The following is a 15844-nucleotide window of genomic DNA, read 5'->3' on the forward strand; positions in this document are numbered from 1 at the left end:
CCCATCATAAATTGAAAATATCATGTCAAAAATGTATTTAATACACCTAACCTACTGAACAGCAGAGCTTAGCCTCACTGACCTTAAATGTGCTCAGAACAGTCACATTAGCCTGCAGTTGGGCAAAATCATCTAACACAAAATGTACATTTACAATAAAGTGTTGAATATCTCATGAGATTTATTGCATATGCTGTACTGAAAGTGAAAGACAGAATGTTTGTCAGTGTGTCAGTTGCTGATCCTCATGTTTGTGCGGCTGACCAAGAGCTGTGGCTCGCTGCTGATGCCCAGCATCATAAGACAGGATTGTACACACATTGTTAGCCTGGGAAAAGATCAAAATTCAAAACTTAAAGTATGCTTTCTATTGAATGTGTATCATTTTTGCACCATTGTAAAGTTGAAAAGTCCAAAGTTGAACCATCATATGTTGGGGACTGCCTATACCATGTTCTAGCATGTTCTTGGGTATGAATATTCAACATCATGGAGAATGCATCTTCCTTAATCTGCGAATTCAACCCAAATCTCAGTAAAAAAATAATTGGATTTTTGGGGTGGGTCAGTGAGTCTATACAAGCTAATTCTAAAGTTCATCTGACAAACAAGCTATGGGGAATAGACTAAGAAGACATTAGAATGTATTAAAAGCCACAGTAGCTAACACAGTGAGATACTAGCATATGGGGGAGCAATGAAGGTCATGAGAAAGTATTACAATCTACCAGATACTCAGATTTGGTGTATTATAGTATGTGAAAGGTTTACATTTCCCATCACTAGGAGAAAGACGGGCAATTCAATGACTGATATTGGGACAACTGGCTAACCATTTGGAAAAAAAAATAGTTGGATTCCTACCTCAAAACTTACACCCAAGTCAATTCCTGACAGATCAAAGATTTGAAGACAAAAACTTAAGACCCAAAAGAAAACATGAGGGAATTTCTAAAGTTCTCAGAGTAAAGATGACCTTTGTCAATATGATATAAAACCCAGAAGACATGAAAGAAAAACAAAAAAAAGGCTACAGATTGGTTAGGTAAGAACTGAAAATTAAACATGAGGAAAAAGCATCACAAATTCAAAGACACACTGAGAAAAATCTTTGCAACTCATATTTCTTTTATATATAAAGAGTTCCTATAAATAAATAAGAAAAAGCCCAAAACTTCAAAGGAAAATGGCAAAGGATATACACAGCTAGATAAACGTAAAGTATAAATGGCTCTGAAACATCGGAAAAGATGCTCAGTTTCACCCATAATAAGAAAAAAGCATGCTGTTTCAATCCATGACTTTACTAAGCATATTTTCACTGCTTTTTTTCCAGAAAACTCCTTTCTTTATACTCGTGATACCTTTGTTTAGGGCCCTAGTTGCCAGTATTTCAATCACCTTAAGGGAAGGGGCTTCGTGGGATTAATCTCTGGGTCAGGTGTGTCAATCAGTTATTTGTTGAACAAATAAAGAATGAAGGAGGACCTTGGCCCATGGATTCCAGGCTCAAGCTCCTTCCATACCCAAAAACCTTCCACATCCTTGACGTGCAGCAGCCCCAGGCAGTAGGATCATGTGCCCGTTTCTCAGATGTAAGCCCTGCTTACAGAAAACCTGCCACCTGAAGACTTTCCCCAACTCCTTCCAGGACTACGCATCCTTGTGCTGGTTGCCCGGAAGCTGCCCCAAGGGGCCCAAGGCAGCAGGACTGCAGCCCCAGCGTGGTACTTACTTGTGCATGTAGCCCTCGGAGCCAGCCGTGAGGTTCGCCTGCATCACCGCCTGGAACTCTGTCTCGTTGCAGCAGTATTTGAAGACCGTGTTGTTATGGTGACAGCAGAGGATGAAGGTTTTGTTGTCTGACAGCCGGGGGCAGTGGAAGCCAAAGTGGTAGCGGCCTTTGTGGTCCGTGTATGGCTCACAGACCCGGAAATGCGCAGACAAGACTAGAAAACAGAGTCACCAGGCTTGCTGGGGTAGTCCCTCCCCAAGCCCAGGTGTCCTGTGAGAGTCCTAGGGCAAGGGGTGGGCTTGGCTGGCTGCTCTAGGGTTCTACTAGTCTCTTTCCTCCCTGGGAAACCTTCGTGGTCCTGTGCAAGCCTCACCTCTTCGAGGAAGCCAGCTCTGGGCTCCAGCCACCTCCCAGGCCCCCTCAGTGACAGCCCTGCTTACCCTATATCCCCCACGGGGCTCCTTGCAGGCAGGGCTGTGTCTTAATGTGGATACTTTCCAAGAGCTCTGCGTACAGCAGGCACTCAATTAGGAAACAGCCTTAACTGAGTGCCTACTATGTGCTTCACAGGCTCAATCCCATTTAATCCACTTGGCCACCTTAGCAGGCAGATCTGGGACCCCATTTTACAGAGGAAGAAATGGTGACCTGCCTGAGCTGGGAAGTGGAGGTGGGATGGGGAACCAGCCCACGCCTGCCTAGATTCAAAGTCCCAGCTCTCTCCACTCCTCCTCCACCAGCCTTAATAACCTGTTACTCTGTGGACTGGGGGTGGACCCAACCACATGCCCAGGCAGGCCTGGGGGTTGAGTGGGGGTGTGTGCGCAAGAATTGGTCCCCTTCGTGGAGAAAGCACAGTCCCCTTCGTACCTTGCTTCCTACTAAACCAGTGCCCTAAACCTGAAGGTCCCCAAGGGTCTGCCCTGGTCGCCTTCACCTCACAGCGGGGCCACCCTGGCCTTGGACCCTCACTCCCCCAGCTCAGGAGGGAGGCCCATATTCCGCCATAAATGTGCCTGCAGGCCCAGGATGGTATTTACCACTCGTGCTGGTGGTGATAAACTGGAGCGAAAGCCTGAACAAATATAACAATGGAAAAAAACCTGGAGCCCGCTGTCTCTGGCTTAATTAGTATCTTCATAAAAGGGATGGCTGTCTCTAATTTGTATGGCTGGAAAGGGGCTTCGTTGGCTGAATACATTCCTCCAGCCACAAAGGCACTGACTGGTTTTGCAAAAGCTCCTAGCGCGAATTGAAAGCTCTGTGTCTGCTGAGAAGTTATTAGACCACAGCCCACGCTGCTCCTGTGCCTGGGCCACCAGAGGGGAGTCCCAGCTGGGCTGCGCCGGCCGCTGGGCGGGCGGGCCTCGTGCCTGAGTGCCGCGCTGGCTTGATGGCCCCCTGAAATCCTGCACCCCTTCCCCAAAGTGCAGCACCCCCTTCTGAAGGGATGGGCGTGGCCACCTCAGGAGAAGGGTCCTGGCCTTTCAGGAGTCTGGGGGGCTCTCCAGGGCCCCTGCTTAGCCTTGACCTTGGGAAACAGAGGACCCTCTTATGGGAAGGCAGGGGTCTCTCAGTAGGCACTCCAACAGTACAGAGGAGAATCTGGGGCTTGGAGCAGTGGTCTCAGCGTGAGGCCCCTGACCTGCCACATCGCCGTTCCCCGGGGACTTGTCACAAATGCAGTTTCTTGGCCCCTGAGCAGGTCTTTTAAATCGGAGGCACAGGGTCAGGGGGTAACTCAGAGCCCAGTTCTGGTCTGGATGGCTGTCATTTAACAGCTACGTGACTGTGCCTGTTGACTGTGGCTTCCAGCAGGTTACAGACCTTCCTGAGTCTGTCTCCTCATTTGTAGATGGGTGAGGAGCTCCTCTCCCCGGGGGCAGAGGAAGCACAGGAACGGTGCCAGGAAGGAGCTCGTCAGATGCCCCAGGACCCCTGGGCTTGGCCTGGCATTGGCTGTTGTCCTGGGAGCCCCCTCTGCCCCCAGGGCCTTTCATGGACTTCCTCTGAGCCGCCCCTCTCAGCAAAGGGGCAAGGGCATGAAGCCACCGGCGGGTGTCAACAGCTCTGCTAGAGCTAGAGGGCATAAGGAAGTGAATAAGGGAGAGAGCAGAGAGCGGGGGATGGAGTAGGCGCTTTTGCTCAGGCCGGGGCTGAGGCCGCCAGGGCCCGTTGGGCTGGGCCGCTCCTGCTGTCAGGAAGGTGGGGGGTTTGCCTGGCCCTCCAGCTTTAGTTTCAGCAGCCCAAGGCCTTGCTGTATGCCTGTCTATGTAAACTGGAGAGTGAGAGCCCACCCGCTGGGTCAGGGGGAGAGGCCAGGAGGCCGGACAGGGACTGGGAGGTGGGCCCCAGCATTCTCCTGCTGGGGTTAGAACCCCAGGCCCTGCACTGGCTGTGTGGCCTCAGGCTAGACCACTTCCTCTGCAAGCCTCAGTTTTCCCATTGATACAGTGGGGTGACTACCGCATTGCCTGACTTTGACGTTCAGGGGTGGAGAGCGGATTCATTCATGGCTTCTCCAGGTGCGCTGGCAGCTACTGCTCACCCCACAGCGCCCTCAGGACCCTTGGCTGAGCTCCTGTGGCAGGCACGTGGGACACAGCACACAATAGGTTCTCACTGAGCTGATCATTAGGTCCTCACACAGGGGATACCAGTGGGGCAGGGGACTGGGGGCACAGCCCTGCCAGCTCCCAGGACCCCAGCTGGACCAGCACCAACCCTAGGATGGGACCACCCACACCCCCGGCCCCCTCCCTCTGAGCACCCACAGGGTTCTACCTGCAGAAATCAGCAACGAGAGGACGGTGAGCACGTGCAGGGACTGCTGGCCACAACTGGTCATCATTCGGCTTGCATTGATCCGACGAGAGCTGCCTGTAACGAGGTCCAGGAGGCCGGGTGTGGGCTGCCTGGCCTGTGGGTGCAGACACTGGCTCTGCTGCGCTCAGCAGGGCCGCGCGGGTGCGGCTGGGAAGCTAGCGTGCTGGGAGCAGGGCTGGGCTGTGGAGGAGGGCAATGCCGCCATCCAATTTCCTCTCTGGAATGAATGACCTTCCCTCACCAGTCAACCGTCATCTCCTTTTCTTTTCATGGTAAAATGAGACTTAATCAGAGGAGGACGCATGGCTCAGGTGGTGGAAATAACCAGGGGCTGAGGCCGGCAGGCAGGTGCCTGAAGTGCAGAGGAATGAGAATGGCCAGCTGGCGTGCGGAGATCTGACGGGAGCTCGAGCACCTCTGGGGTTTGCAGGACCCAGTTCTCCCTCCCAGAGATTCCCATTAACCCCTCCACTAGTCTGCATCGAGCTGGGCACCTGCCAGGCATTAGGGACACAGCAGTGAACTACATAGAAGTGTTCCCTGCCCCGGCTTGCATTCTAGTGAGGAAGACCGAGGGCACACAAACAGATGAGTATTGAAGATGCTACGAGGCTCCTGGGGATCCGCCCTGAAGAACTGAAAGCGGGGATTCAAACAGATATTTGCACACCCATGTTCAGGCAGCATGAACCACGATGGCTGAAGGGTGGAAGCATACCAAGCGCCCATCGATGGGGGGATGAATAAACACAATGTCTCTGCTCACAGTGGAGTAGGATCCAGCCTCCAGAAGGAAGGGAATCCTGACACGCTACCGCACGGAGGAACCTGAGGACGTGGTGCTCAGTGAGATAGGCCAGACCCGGGACAAACCCTGTGTGACCTACTCAGATGAGGTCCCTGGAGGAGCCAGATTCATAGACACGGAAAGTAGAAGGGGGGTCGCCAGGGGCCAGGGCAGGGGGCTGGGGAGTGAGAGTTTAATGGGAACAGAGCTTCAGTTTGGGAAGATGAGAACGTTCTGGAGAGGATGGTAGGGATGACCTCACAACGGTGTGAATGGATTTAATGCCACTGAACTGCACACCAAAAATGGTTAAAATGGTTAAGTTTTATGTTCTGTATATTTTACCACAATAAAAAAAGTCTATGTGGGGAAACAATACGAGATATGTGGGGTGGTGGGGAGTGGGGAGTGGCGGTGTGGGGAGCCGCCCTGCACAGGGCAGTCAGGGAGGGCCTCAATGCAGAGGGGACACCAGAGCTGACTTGAGGGAGGCAGGCGGGAGCCGTATGGGCTTCTGGAGGAAGAGGGTTGCAGAATAGGGGCAGCAAGTGCAGAGGCCCCGAGTGGGGAACAGCCGAGAGGCTGGCAGGGGTCAGCGGGAGTGGGCGTGGTACAAAGTTGCCTGAGGCAGGGCCTAGGCCCCTGTGGACACTTTACATCAGGCTGTTGAAGCCTAGTTCAAACCTGAGGAGACAGGGGACCTCACCATCATCACCCCCTGCCTGCAGGGGTTTGGAAATGGAGGCTGGGCACAAGGCCACCATATCCTCTGTGTAGACGGTGTGGCCCTCCCAGAGCCCCACCATGCATGGAGAGCTAGGGGTGGCCAGGGGAGGGGTAGAGACACAGGACAGGAATTAGTTTGCTGAGCGCCTATGTGCCAGGCTCTGGGCCAAAGAGGTCCTGCACACAACTCTTCCTTTGGGGCACCCCGTTAGTCTATGAATTGTGTCCCCCCAAATTCATATGTTGGAGTCCTAATCCCCAGTTTCTCAGGTGGGACCTTATTTAGAAATAGGGTCATTGCAGATGTGAGCAGTTAAGATGAGGTCATCTGGAGTAGGGTGGGCCTCAATCCAACATGACTGGGGACCTTGTAAAAGGGGGGAATCTGACCATAGAGACACACACACAGGGAGAACCCCATGGGAAGGCAAAGGCAAAGATCAGGGTGATGTGCCTACAAGCCAGTGAGCCCCAGAGATCACCAGCGAACCCCAAGGTACTAGGGGAGAGGCCTGGAACACATCCCCTGACCAGCGCCCAGGAGGAAGCGGCGCTGCCAGCATGCTGGGTGCGCAGTCAGGCCTCCAGTCCTGGGGAGCAGCCCCCCAGTTTGTGGTGCTTTGTTCCAGCAGCCCCAGGCCATCACTGCACCCTTCACGCGGGCACTGCTCCAGGAAGGCTGGGGTGTCCTGAGGTGTGAAGGATGCTCCGCTGCCCACCTGGGAGCGGCATGTGACATGGGGACGGGGAGGCCTGGAGACGCCGCCTCCCACTCCAGGGGAGACCCTGGGGCCCTCCCCACCAGAAAGCACATTTGCAGCCCCAGGGATCAGCCTCTCTGGCTTCCCAGACTGTCCTGGAAACCCTGCTCTGGGCCTGGCCCTGGGCTGGAACCCCAGGGGCCACCGACAAGCTGCTTTTCCTCACCCGCAAGGTTAACAACCTGGTCAGGGAGAGCAGGGGGATGCCAGCTGGGGTCGGGGGCAGCTCTACATCCTGCTTAGTGCAGCAGGCAGAGCAGGAAACCGCCGGGGGCGCCCCAGAGGCTAGAAGCTTTGGGCGAGGAGGCAGGCCTGGCCCCTGTTCTCGGGACCCCGGGGGGTCTCAGTTTCCTCACGGCGTCCAGGCAGTGCGGTGGTACCAAGGGTGCCAGGCTCTGTTCTGAAATCTGAGCCATAGTCAGCAAGGGGGTGGCATGGCTGCAAGGTGAGGGTGAATGCCTTAATAGATTTTCATTGATTGCTCAGGGTGACGTCAGCGCCAGCCTGGAAAAGGGGCCCTCCTGTGTCCCCAGCCAGGCCTCTCAGCTCCCACCGTGAGACAGGCTCTGCTCCCAGGCTGTGAACTGCTTAATTGCTCTGAGCCTGGGCCTCCTCTCCACCCTCCTCAGGGCCCTCCTGGGAGGATGAAGGAGATTAAAGCATTTGAAAGTGCTTAGGAAAGGATTTCACACCTGGGAAACCTAAGGCTTGACCCTGGGAAGTATGCTGTGGGGGGTGGGGAGGGACAGGCCCCCTGAGATGACCCCCCTCCACGGCTCCATTCCACACAGGGGCCCACCAAGGCCCCTGAGAGCTGAAACAGGTCTCCAGCCTCCAGGCCCTCCGGGCCCTGCAGGGGATGGGCTGCCCCACTTCCAGAGCCAGGGCTCAGGTCTGAGAGCTGATGGGTTTGTTGAATGGATGTAGGGGCTGGGGTGGGGAGGTCCCCCTCTGCCTCGTGCCAGCCCTCCACCTGCTGCTTCTGCTCCCCAAAAGCCCTGCATATCTGGGAGAAGCTGTCAACTCGCACTGGAGTGTCTTTCTCCACCCTAAGTTCAAACCCTGCAGCCCTTTGGGAGTGACTTCGGAGACCAGCCTTGCTTCTATCATCTGCAGACGCCTGCCCACCCTCCGAGGAACGTCCTGCTCAGCGCCCCTCCCAGCGGTGTGCTCGCTGTCTCAGCACCAGCCACTGACCCCACTCTGGACCTGGGTCTCAGCTGGGGTCTAAGATAGCGAGGAGGGGAATCCCTGCCCTCAGGACGCGCTGGGCAATGGCACCCACCAGCCCCACCAGTATGATTGGCTCCCATGCTTTCCTCTATCAGGCCATGAGGGTCCTGGGCCAGGCCTGGCCAGGGGGGGCTATGGCCATGGGGCTTGGGGTCCAGAGTCCTACAGCCTGGTGATGAATCCCGGCCTGGCCAACACCAGCCTCGGCCCTGGGTCTGTCTAGGAGCACTGCTGTGGGCACGGGGGTCCAGCACACCGCAGGTATTCCCTGCCGGGATGTAATTCTGTCCCCTGTCCAGCAGGCACTGCTGGTCTGCTCGGTCTCCGGGGCCTGGCCATGTCCTGCACCCCTACCTGAGGCTGCCTGGGGATCTGGCAAAGGGCAGTGGAAGCAACAGCCCATGTGCTGGACAAAGGTCAGGGTAGGGGGGCTCTGGGTGACAGGGGGACTGCCTCCACTGCGGAGGGGCCGCAGCACCGCCCTACCCTGCCTCTCTGGGCTGTCCGGGGTGGCTCAGGTGCCAGAACTGAGGCTGAATCTGCAGAAGAAAACCCCACTGTGTGTCACCCGGAAAGTTACATAAAAATTCCATTTCTAACGATCCAAGACAGCAAAGCTCAGAAGCCAGCCATGCCACCCCCAGCAGGGTCTGACCGCTTCTCTGGGAGCTCCACAGCCTCAGGGGCCGCAGTGGCTGTGCCCCTTGTTAGGTTTCCACGCCACACCTGCCCTCGGGGGCATGGGAGCAATGCGCCAGCATTCTCAAGGCTGAAGCCATCACCTCAGGCCCTCTGTGGGCTCTGCAGCCCAGGTGGGGAGGGGGGACCCCCACAGTCCGCGGGAAGCCCCTCCAGCCCCGGGGGGGGGCGGGAGGGGGCTGAAAGGCTGAGCCCCTGCCCCATGCCAGGCTCTGCCTGCCCAGCTGCTGCCCCGGGGCTGGCTTTTCACCAAGTTATCTCAGGTAACCCCCACCAGCCAGGCAGATCATGAAACCCTCATCTCATAAAGAGGGACACTGCGGATCAGAACAGGGAAGTGCTTGCCTAAGTCCCACGGCCACTCCGCAGCTCAGACAGGAAGCCAGCCCAGCCTCCCCCCAGCGTGCTCCCCCTCCCGGCACTGCAGGAGCTCCAGGGCCTCCTGAGACCCCCCAGAAAGCACACTTGCCACAGACAGATTAGATTTATCTGAAAGTTGGTAAACTGCCCACGTTGCTAGCCTGTGCCAACAATAAAACTCAAATAACTGGAAGAAATTCTCGGTGAGTGGGACTCCCCTGAGTTCTGACCGGTTCCAGAGCCGCCAGTCAGGCACGTAGCTGCGGCACACCCCTCGGGTCAGGCGGGGACTGCTGTTCCCAGATTGAGGATTATTTTTAAACACCGAATTTGGCGAGGCTGGAGAGAAGAGGAAGGAGGGCATGTGAAGAGAAACAGAGCCGGAGACGATAAATTCAACCCCACCAGGAACAACAACAGATCTGTTTTCCTGTCAGCCAAGCTAGGCACGGGAGAGCACGGCCAGCCCAGGGCAGGGTGGTGGGGCCAGGCCGCAGTCGGGCGTGGGGGCCACTGAGGACACCCAGGCTGGGAGGCTGCTGGCAGGATGCCTGGGAGTCAGCGTCCTGTCTTGGCCTCTGGCCCGTCCTTCTCAGCCTGCCATGCCCCCCCTGGGTGTGGCCAAGTTCATCACCTCTGGCCTGGACCAGGTCAAGGGCAGCATGGCGTGGAGGTCGGGCCTGGACCAGGTCAAGGGCAGCATGGCCTGGAGACAAGTCCTGGCTCCGCCTTTTATCACCACAGACCCTGTGACCTGGGAGAAGTCTCCTCAGTGTCCTCAGCCCTTGAATGAGGATAAAAATAGTGTCTAATGCACAGGATCCTTGTGATGACTGAAAGTGACGCACCAAAGCACTTGGAACAGGGCTGGCACGCAGTGGGCACTCAGGAAGTGGTGACTGTTCCTTGCCACCAGCTGCTTCTACCCCAGCCTTGCCCACCAGTGCAGGTCCTAGTGGCCCCCAGGGCCAGCTTTCTGAAGTAGTGTCCATCCAACCACCCACCCGCCTCCCTAGGAGGCTTGAAAGTGCCGGGTTCAAGTCCAAGTTCACTCTGAGGCCGCGTGTGCTCTGGCCCTTGCTGCTGTCCTCAGACTCTCTCCACGGTGCATTTCAGCCCTTGTGGACGTGCCGCCTGCTGGGGTCTTTGCATGGCTGTTGCCCTCAGTTGGGACACCCTTCTCCTCACCCCAGGCCACCTGGAGTGTGTGGGAGCAGGCAGCCTGCCTGACTTGTGTCCTGACCTGACTGTGAACTGGGAGAAGGGGAAATGGGTGGCGAGCAGGGTCTCCAAGAACCCAGAGCCCTGAATTTCCTGGCATTTCTGGAGAACAAAGGACACGTGACTAGTCACATGCCACCATCCACACACTTTCCACCTTGTCCCACCCCTGCAGGGGTACATGGGGGTACGTCAGGCGGGAGGTGCCGCTCCGGGTCAGCCCCAGGCAGGTGAGGACGGGTCCTGACCCAGCCGCCTGGGTGCTGGGCAGGAGCCCAAGAGTCGGGGTTTTGCTCGGCTGGCCCTTCCCAGGACATCTTTCCCCAGCTCATCTGTCCAGGTCAGACCTACCTGCGGGGCCCGGCTCAGACACCACCTGGTCCGTGCAGCCACCTCAGCTACTGGCCCCTTCTGGACGCCCATTCGCTGAATCCCTACTGGGCTCTACTGGGGCCAAGCCTAGTGCTGGGCAGCTGTGCGATTGGTAAGTGGGGCAGGGAGCCCCCACGGGACTACAGGCTGAGGGGGGCAGTGATTAAGCTCCTGATTCCATGATGAATCAGTAACTCACAGGGTCAGGGCCCACAGACGGTCCTGGAACTGACAGGGAGGCAGCGGCTAACAGCTGGGGAGTGCCTGCCCCGGGCTGGGGAGCCAGCTGAGGACTTTAAGCAGAGGAATTCATCCCCTCCTGTCCACACCCTCAGGCTGTACTCCTGCCCCCCAGGGTGCAAGGCAGAGGAGCAGAGCCAGGATTCAAACCCTTGCCCTGTCCCTGTGCCTTGTCTACACTGACTAATGAGCATGTGCACACCCAGGCAGTGCATGTGTGCACACACAGTCTACACTCAGTGCATGCACACACGTGCACACCCAGCAGCACATATGTGTACACGCGATGGCCCGCATGTGCACAGGCACCACTGCACGCACTGTCAGCGGTGATATTTAACCGCCAGCACATTCCCACCTAGTCAGGACCTCTCCTTGTGAGTGTGAACCTAATCCTGAGCTTGTGAGCTTTTGCCTTCAGGACATCATCCACTCAAAAGTTGTGAAATCTCACTCTGACATGTGAATTCTGGGAATAAACACCTGGGAAGGCACAAAGTCAAAGCGTGTTCTCCTGACTCCCATGTGCCCCTGCCTGTAGGAGGGAGCGTGGTGGGAGGGAAGTAGGCTGTGGGCCCTCATTGCAATGGCCAGGCTGAGGTGGCCAGAGACAAGCATGGAGGACACAGGCCAGGGAGCAACACGCTCCCCTGTGGTCATGGCTCTGGGCTACGCAGCCAGCCCTGATGCGAGCTGAGCTCTCGCTGGTGTCCGGCCCTGCATCAGCCCTTCCCACATCTTCTCATTCAGTCTCCCACCATTCCTGAGGTCTCCAGGTGTTCTATGTCTGGTTTGTACCCATCTTCATGCAGACCTGCAAGCCAGGGCCTGGCCGCCTCCTGACCCCTCTATTCCCTCTTCCCCTTATGGATCACAGGGTCCCTCTGCACTGCTCCTGTCCCCCCAACCCATCCTTGCCTTGAAGCTAGAGAGCTAGCTTCCAAATGCAAATCCCACTGTATCAGCCCCCAATTAACCCCCCCCCCCAACCAAGGGCTTCCCAAGGCATCAGGTTAAAGACCAGGCTTCCCCTAGGGTCCTGGCCCTTCCCTGGCAGTGCTCCCTACCCTCCAGCCACACTGGCCATCTTTCAGCCCTTTAGCCTTGCCCCTTCCCCCATGCTGTGCTTTCCTTTCACCTGGCAGATTCAGACAAATCCCCCAGAGCCTGTGTCCTCCAAGAGGCCTTCCTGGACCCCTGCCCGAGGTTGGGGACCCTGCTCTGTGCTCACGGCCCATCCACCTTTCCTTTCCTTCCAGCACAGTTGGCAGATTAGAGTTGCACGCTTGGTGGGGTGGCTCTCTGAGCAATGTCTGTCTCCTTCATTGGGTAATAAGCTGGACAAGGGCTGGGCCCGGGACTGGCAACATAATTTGCAAGGCCCAGTGCAAAATGAAAAATGCATATGCCCTTTGTTAAAAAATTATTAAGAATTTCTAGACAGTGATGACAGAGCGTTAAACCAAATGCAGGCCCTTCTGAGCGTGAGGCTCTGTGTGCACAGATCAACACCCATGAAACTGACTCTGCTGAGACCCCTTCACGTTTGCTTGTCACTGTACACAGCATTGAGCCTAGCATTTAATAAACATTTGTTGGAGTGGTGAGTGAATGTAGGTGCTGTCGCCTCCGTTTTTCAGATAAATAAACCACAGCCTGGAGAGCCTAAGTGATTTGCCTAGAACTGGAGGGTGGCAGGGCTGTGATTTGAACTCAGGTCTGTCTGACTCCAACAGAGCTCACAGTGGGGGCCAAGGGTGATGGTGCAGGCTTTGGAGTCAGTCTACAGTGTCCTGGAATCCCATCTCTGCTGCTCACTAGCTGAGTATTCTACGCAAGTTACTGCATTGGCCTCAGGCTCTCGCAGAATGGAAACCATGCCCCTACCTTGTCAGGGTACGAAAGCTAGAAAGGACCAGAAGTTTTAGCAGGGCACCTGGCAGAGCTACCAAGTGTCTGTAAGTGGCTCTTACCCGATGTCACCCACTCTGTTATTTCCAAAGTTGATGGTTTAAGGCATCCTAGAGATTCCTATTGTGCCCCTTAGCAAATGAAGGTGTGTTTGAACACTGTGCCTACCTGTGAATTTCTTGAGTTCTTCCTTTTATGCTTTGCTTGTGCCTTTAGTTAGCACTGGTTCCCTTCCACCCTGCCTGCAAGCTGACTGCTTCTGTTCTGATACAAGTTTCTGAGGGAGAGATAGGGGACATATTTCTGTGCCTCTGATACATCACTATGCTTTGTGCACAGTAGGTGCTGAATAAATGTTTGCTGCCCACAGAGTAGGAACTCTGTCAATTCTCATTGGTCAGGTTCACTTTATTGCAAAGAGCTCTTTCAGATCCAGGCAGAGGCCTTAGTGCAACACATTTGCTTGTCCATTTGAGGCAGGGTCTCAGCTTTAACTGCTGCCTCCAGGAGAGGCCTTGGGCACCAGCCTCGAAGTGGAAGCCACTGACCTTAGCCAAGAAACTTCAACTCCAGGGCTCCCAGGTGGGCCTACTCAGAGCCTTAGATCTACACTCCCCAGCCCCCACTGTCACCTGTATCAGGTGGGCATGATAACACCTGCTCCACGGGACTATTGCAGGGCCAAGTGGGGAGGGGAGAAGCATGCTCCACAAGCTATCATGTGGGCTATCGTCATGAGTGCTGAGGTTGGGATGATGGGCAGGTCACCACCTCTGCCCCCCAAATCCCTCCCTCAAGAGCACATCCCTCAAGAACCCTGACAGGGCTCCCCCACCAGCCAGCTGGGCTCTGGGCTCAAGTTTTGGATTTGGCCTATTTCTATGCTTCCCTGCTTGAGCCTATGCCCTGGGCCATTTCTGGGCTCACCGAGTCCTGCGTGCCTGTTACCTTCTCAAGTGTCTAAGGTAGTCACTGCTGTCCTCCCCACTTCACAGGGAGGAAACTGGGGCCCAGGAAGGGGGAGATGTGCCCGAGGACACACAGCTGAGAGGCTGAGGTGGAAGTCCCGGTCCTGCTGGTGGCCCGAAGCTCTGCTCTCCCCATCAGGGTCATGCCTGGGCATGGGGTGTGCACCTCCCCGGTATGGCCTCAGTGTCCCACCCAGTTAAGGGGAAGGCTAAGCTGAGAACATCATGGGGCCGTCAACTCTACAACCTCTGCCTCTCTCTGCTCCTCCAAATTATTTGGCTGCACCATGGAGATAAAACAACCCCTGGAAATCCCAGCAGCATTTTTTCCCATTGGAGAAACAAAAATATCACATGAAGAATGAATCACTTAAAGTGTCAGGTCGGGAAGAGGAAAGACAGGCGCGCAGAACGCCTGTTGCAGTGACCCTGAGTTTCTCTCTCTTGGGGCCTCTATACGGGCCTCCCTCCAAGGCTGGGGACTCTTCCTTCATGGGGGAGAACAGAGACCAAAGTGGAGCCTCAGTTTCCCATAAACAGGAATAACACATTCCCATGTAAACGGGCATAACACGCCCACCTTAAAAGGGGGCTGGGAGGGCCAAGGAGGCTTCCACGCATTCAGTCATTTATTTCATGCCGAGTGTGACGCTGGGCTGGCATGGGCTGGGGACTGGCAACACCACGATGGGCTGGACAGACCTGTCCCAACCCCACAAAGCCAGCCAAATTCCCTGTGCTCTGATGTGGGGCCTCCCAGCATCTAGCAGGGCCCTGACCTGGGCTGGGCTGGGCTTGGCAGGAGGAAGCTGAGATCTGATAGGTAGGTGGACCTTGTTAGATGGTGGGGTGGGGGGGGCGTGGTGGAGAGCCAGCGAGCCCAGAGGGCGAAGGAGGAGAGGTGGGCCGGAGCTCTGGGGGGAGCCCATGCAGTGGGAGGGGGAGGGAGATGGCCGGGGAGGGGGCCGGAGCGGTAGGCAGGGCCTGGGGGGCGAGCCCTCCTGCACAGTAGTGCCAACCGGCTTCTGCAGGGGGGCTCCCCCACTCATGAGGACCCATAAACTAGGGTCTCAGGCCTCTGGGATGAGGGTCAGAGAAGCAGAGCAAAGGACAAGGAAAGGGAGGTGGGGAGGGCACGTCATTTGAGCACCTACTGTGTGCAGGCACCTCTGTGCGTTATGGGGCATGCATGATGGGTGAGAAGAGGGAGGCACTGGCCCACGCTCCCACAGGAGCCAGCCACTGCCCCGCAGTAGGCTCCAGGTCTGTCCACCATCCTTTGCCTGGCCAGCTAGGGGTGCACACAGGCCTTCGGGGACCTGGGCTGGGGAGATGGGAAAGCTGGGTCCAGAGCCATGGGCTCCCAGGAGGCTGAAGCGGGAAAGAGCCTGAAGGGAGAACGAGGGGGTTGGGGAGGGGCCTGGAGTAGGTCTAGGTGAGACCTCCCCCCTCCGTCCCCCAACTCCTTCTGTCCTCCCTCCCATTGCAGCCTGCCTCAGTGCTCCATAAAGCACAGGGTTTATCCAAGCATTTGACCCTCTATTCCCACCTACCCTCTATGCTAGGCTCTTGACATGAGGATACTGAGGCACAGAGATGGTCAGCAACTTGCCCAAGGTCACACAGCACATAGATGGTGGAGCTGGCCCTCGAGTGGGTGATCCACAAGGCCCCCAGACCCTCTGCCCAGAGCCTGTTCTCACCTGTTCCTGTGGCACAGCCTTCACTGTGCCCCTCATGTTCTTCTGTGACTGAGGGTCACTTTGTGGCCCTGCCTGGCTACCCTCTTGGGCTGGGCACTTGTCCAGGGCAGGGACCCTTTGGGACCAGGCTTGGTGAGGGTTTACACCTGAAGGAATATGTGCCTGTGTGTGGCAGGGGGCTGGGAGCATCCTTATCTGCCCAGCTCTGGGGCTCAGAGACCAGAAACCCTGTCCCTCCACAGCCGCTGGCCATCCTCACAATCACCCTGAACCCCAATCAAAGGAGAGCAACTTGGCCTGGC

General features: G+C 56.4%; 1 protein-coding gene across 5 annotated transcripts in view; it reads right to left on the reverse strand.

Annotated features, from left to right (window-relative positions):
• The window catches only part of SHISAL1 (shisa like 1), a 130548-nt gene that overhangs the window by 40782 nt on the left and 73922 nt on the right, over positions 1 to 15844 (reverse strand). For 4 of the 5 annotated variants that reach the window (XM_037006800.2, XM_017670210.3, XM_037006801.2 and 1 more), the window contains exons 2-3: positions 4520 to 4615; positions 1736 to 1949 (exon numbers count right to left, since the gene is read on the reverse strand). In XM_037006800.2, coding sequence (XP_036862695.2) covers positions 1736 to 1949; positions 4520 to 4615 — 310 coding nt within the window. Of the gene's footprint in view, positions 1 to 151; positions 329 to 1735; positions 1950 to 4519; positions 4616 to 15844 lie in introns of those variants that run through there. The other variant, XM_073214007.1, reaches the window with a different exon arrangement.

This window comes from Manis javanica, chromosome 10 (assembly GCF_040802235.1).
Source record: "Manis javanica isolate MJ-LG chromosome 10, MJ_LKY, whole genome shotgun sequence".
Taxonomy (NCBI): Eukaryota; Metazoa; Chordata; class Mammalia; order Pholidota; family Manidae; genus Manis; species Manis javanica.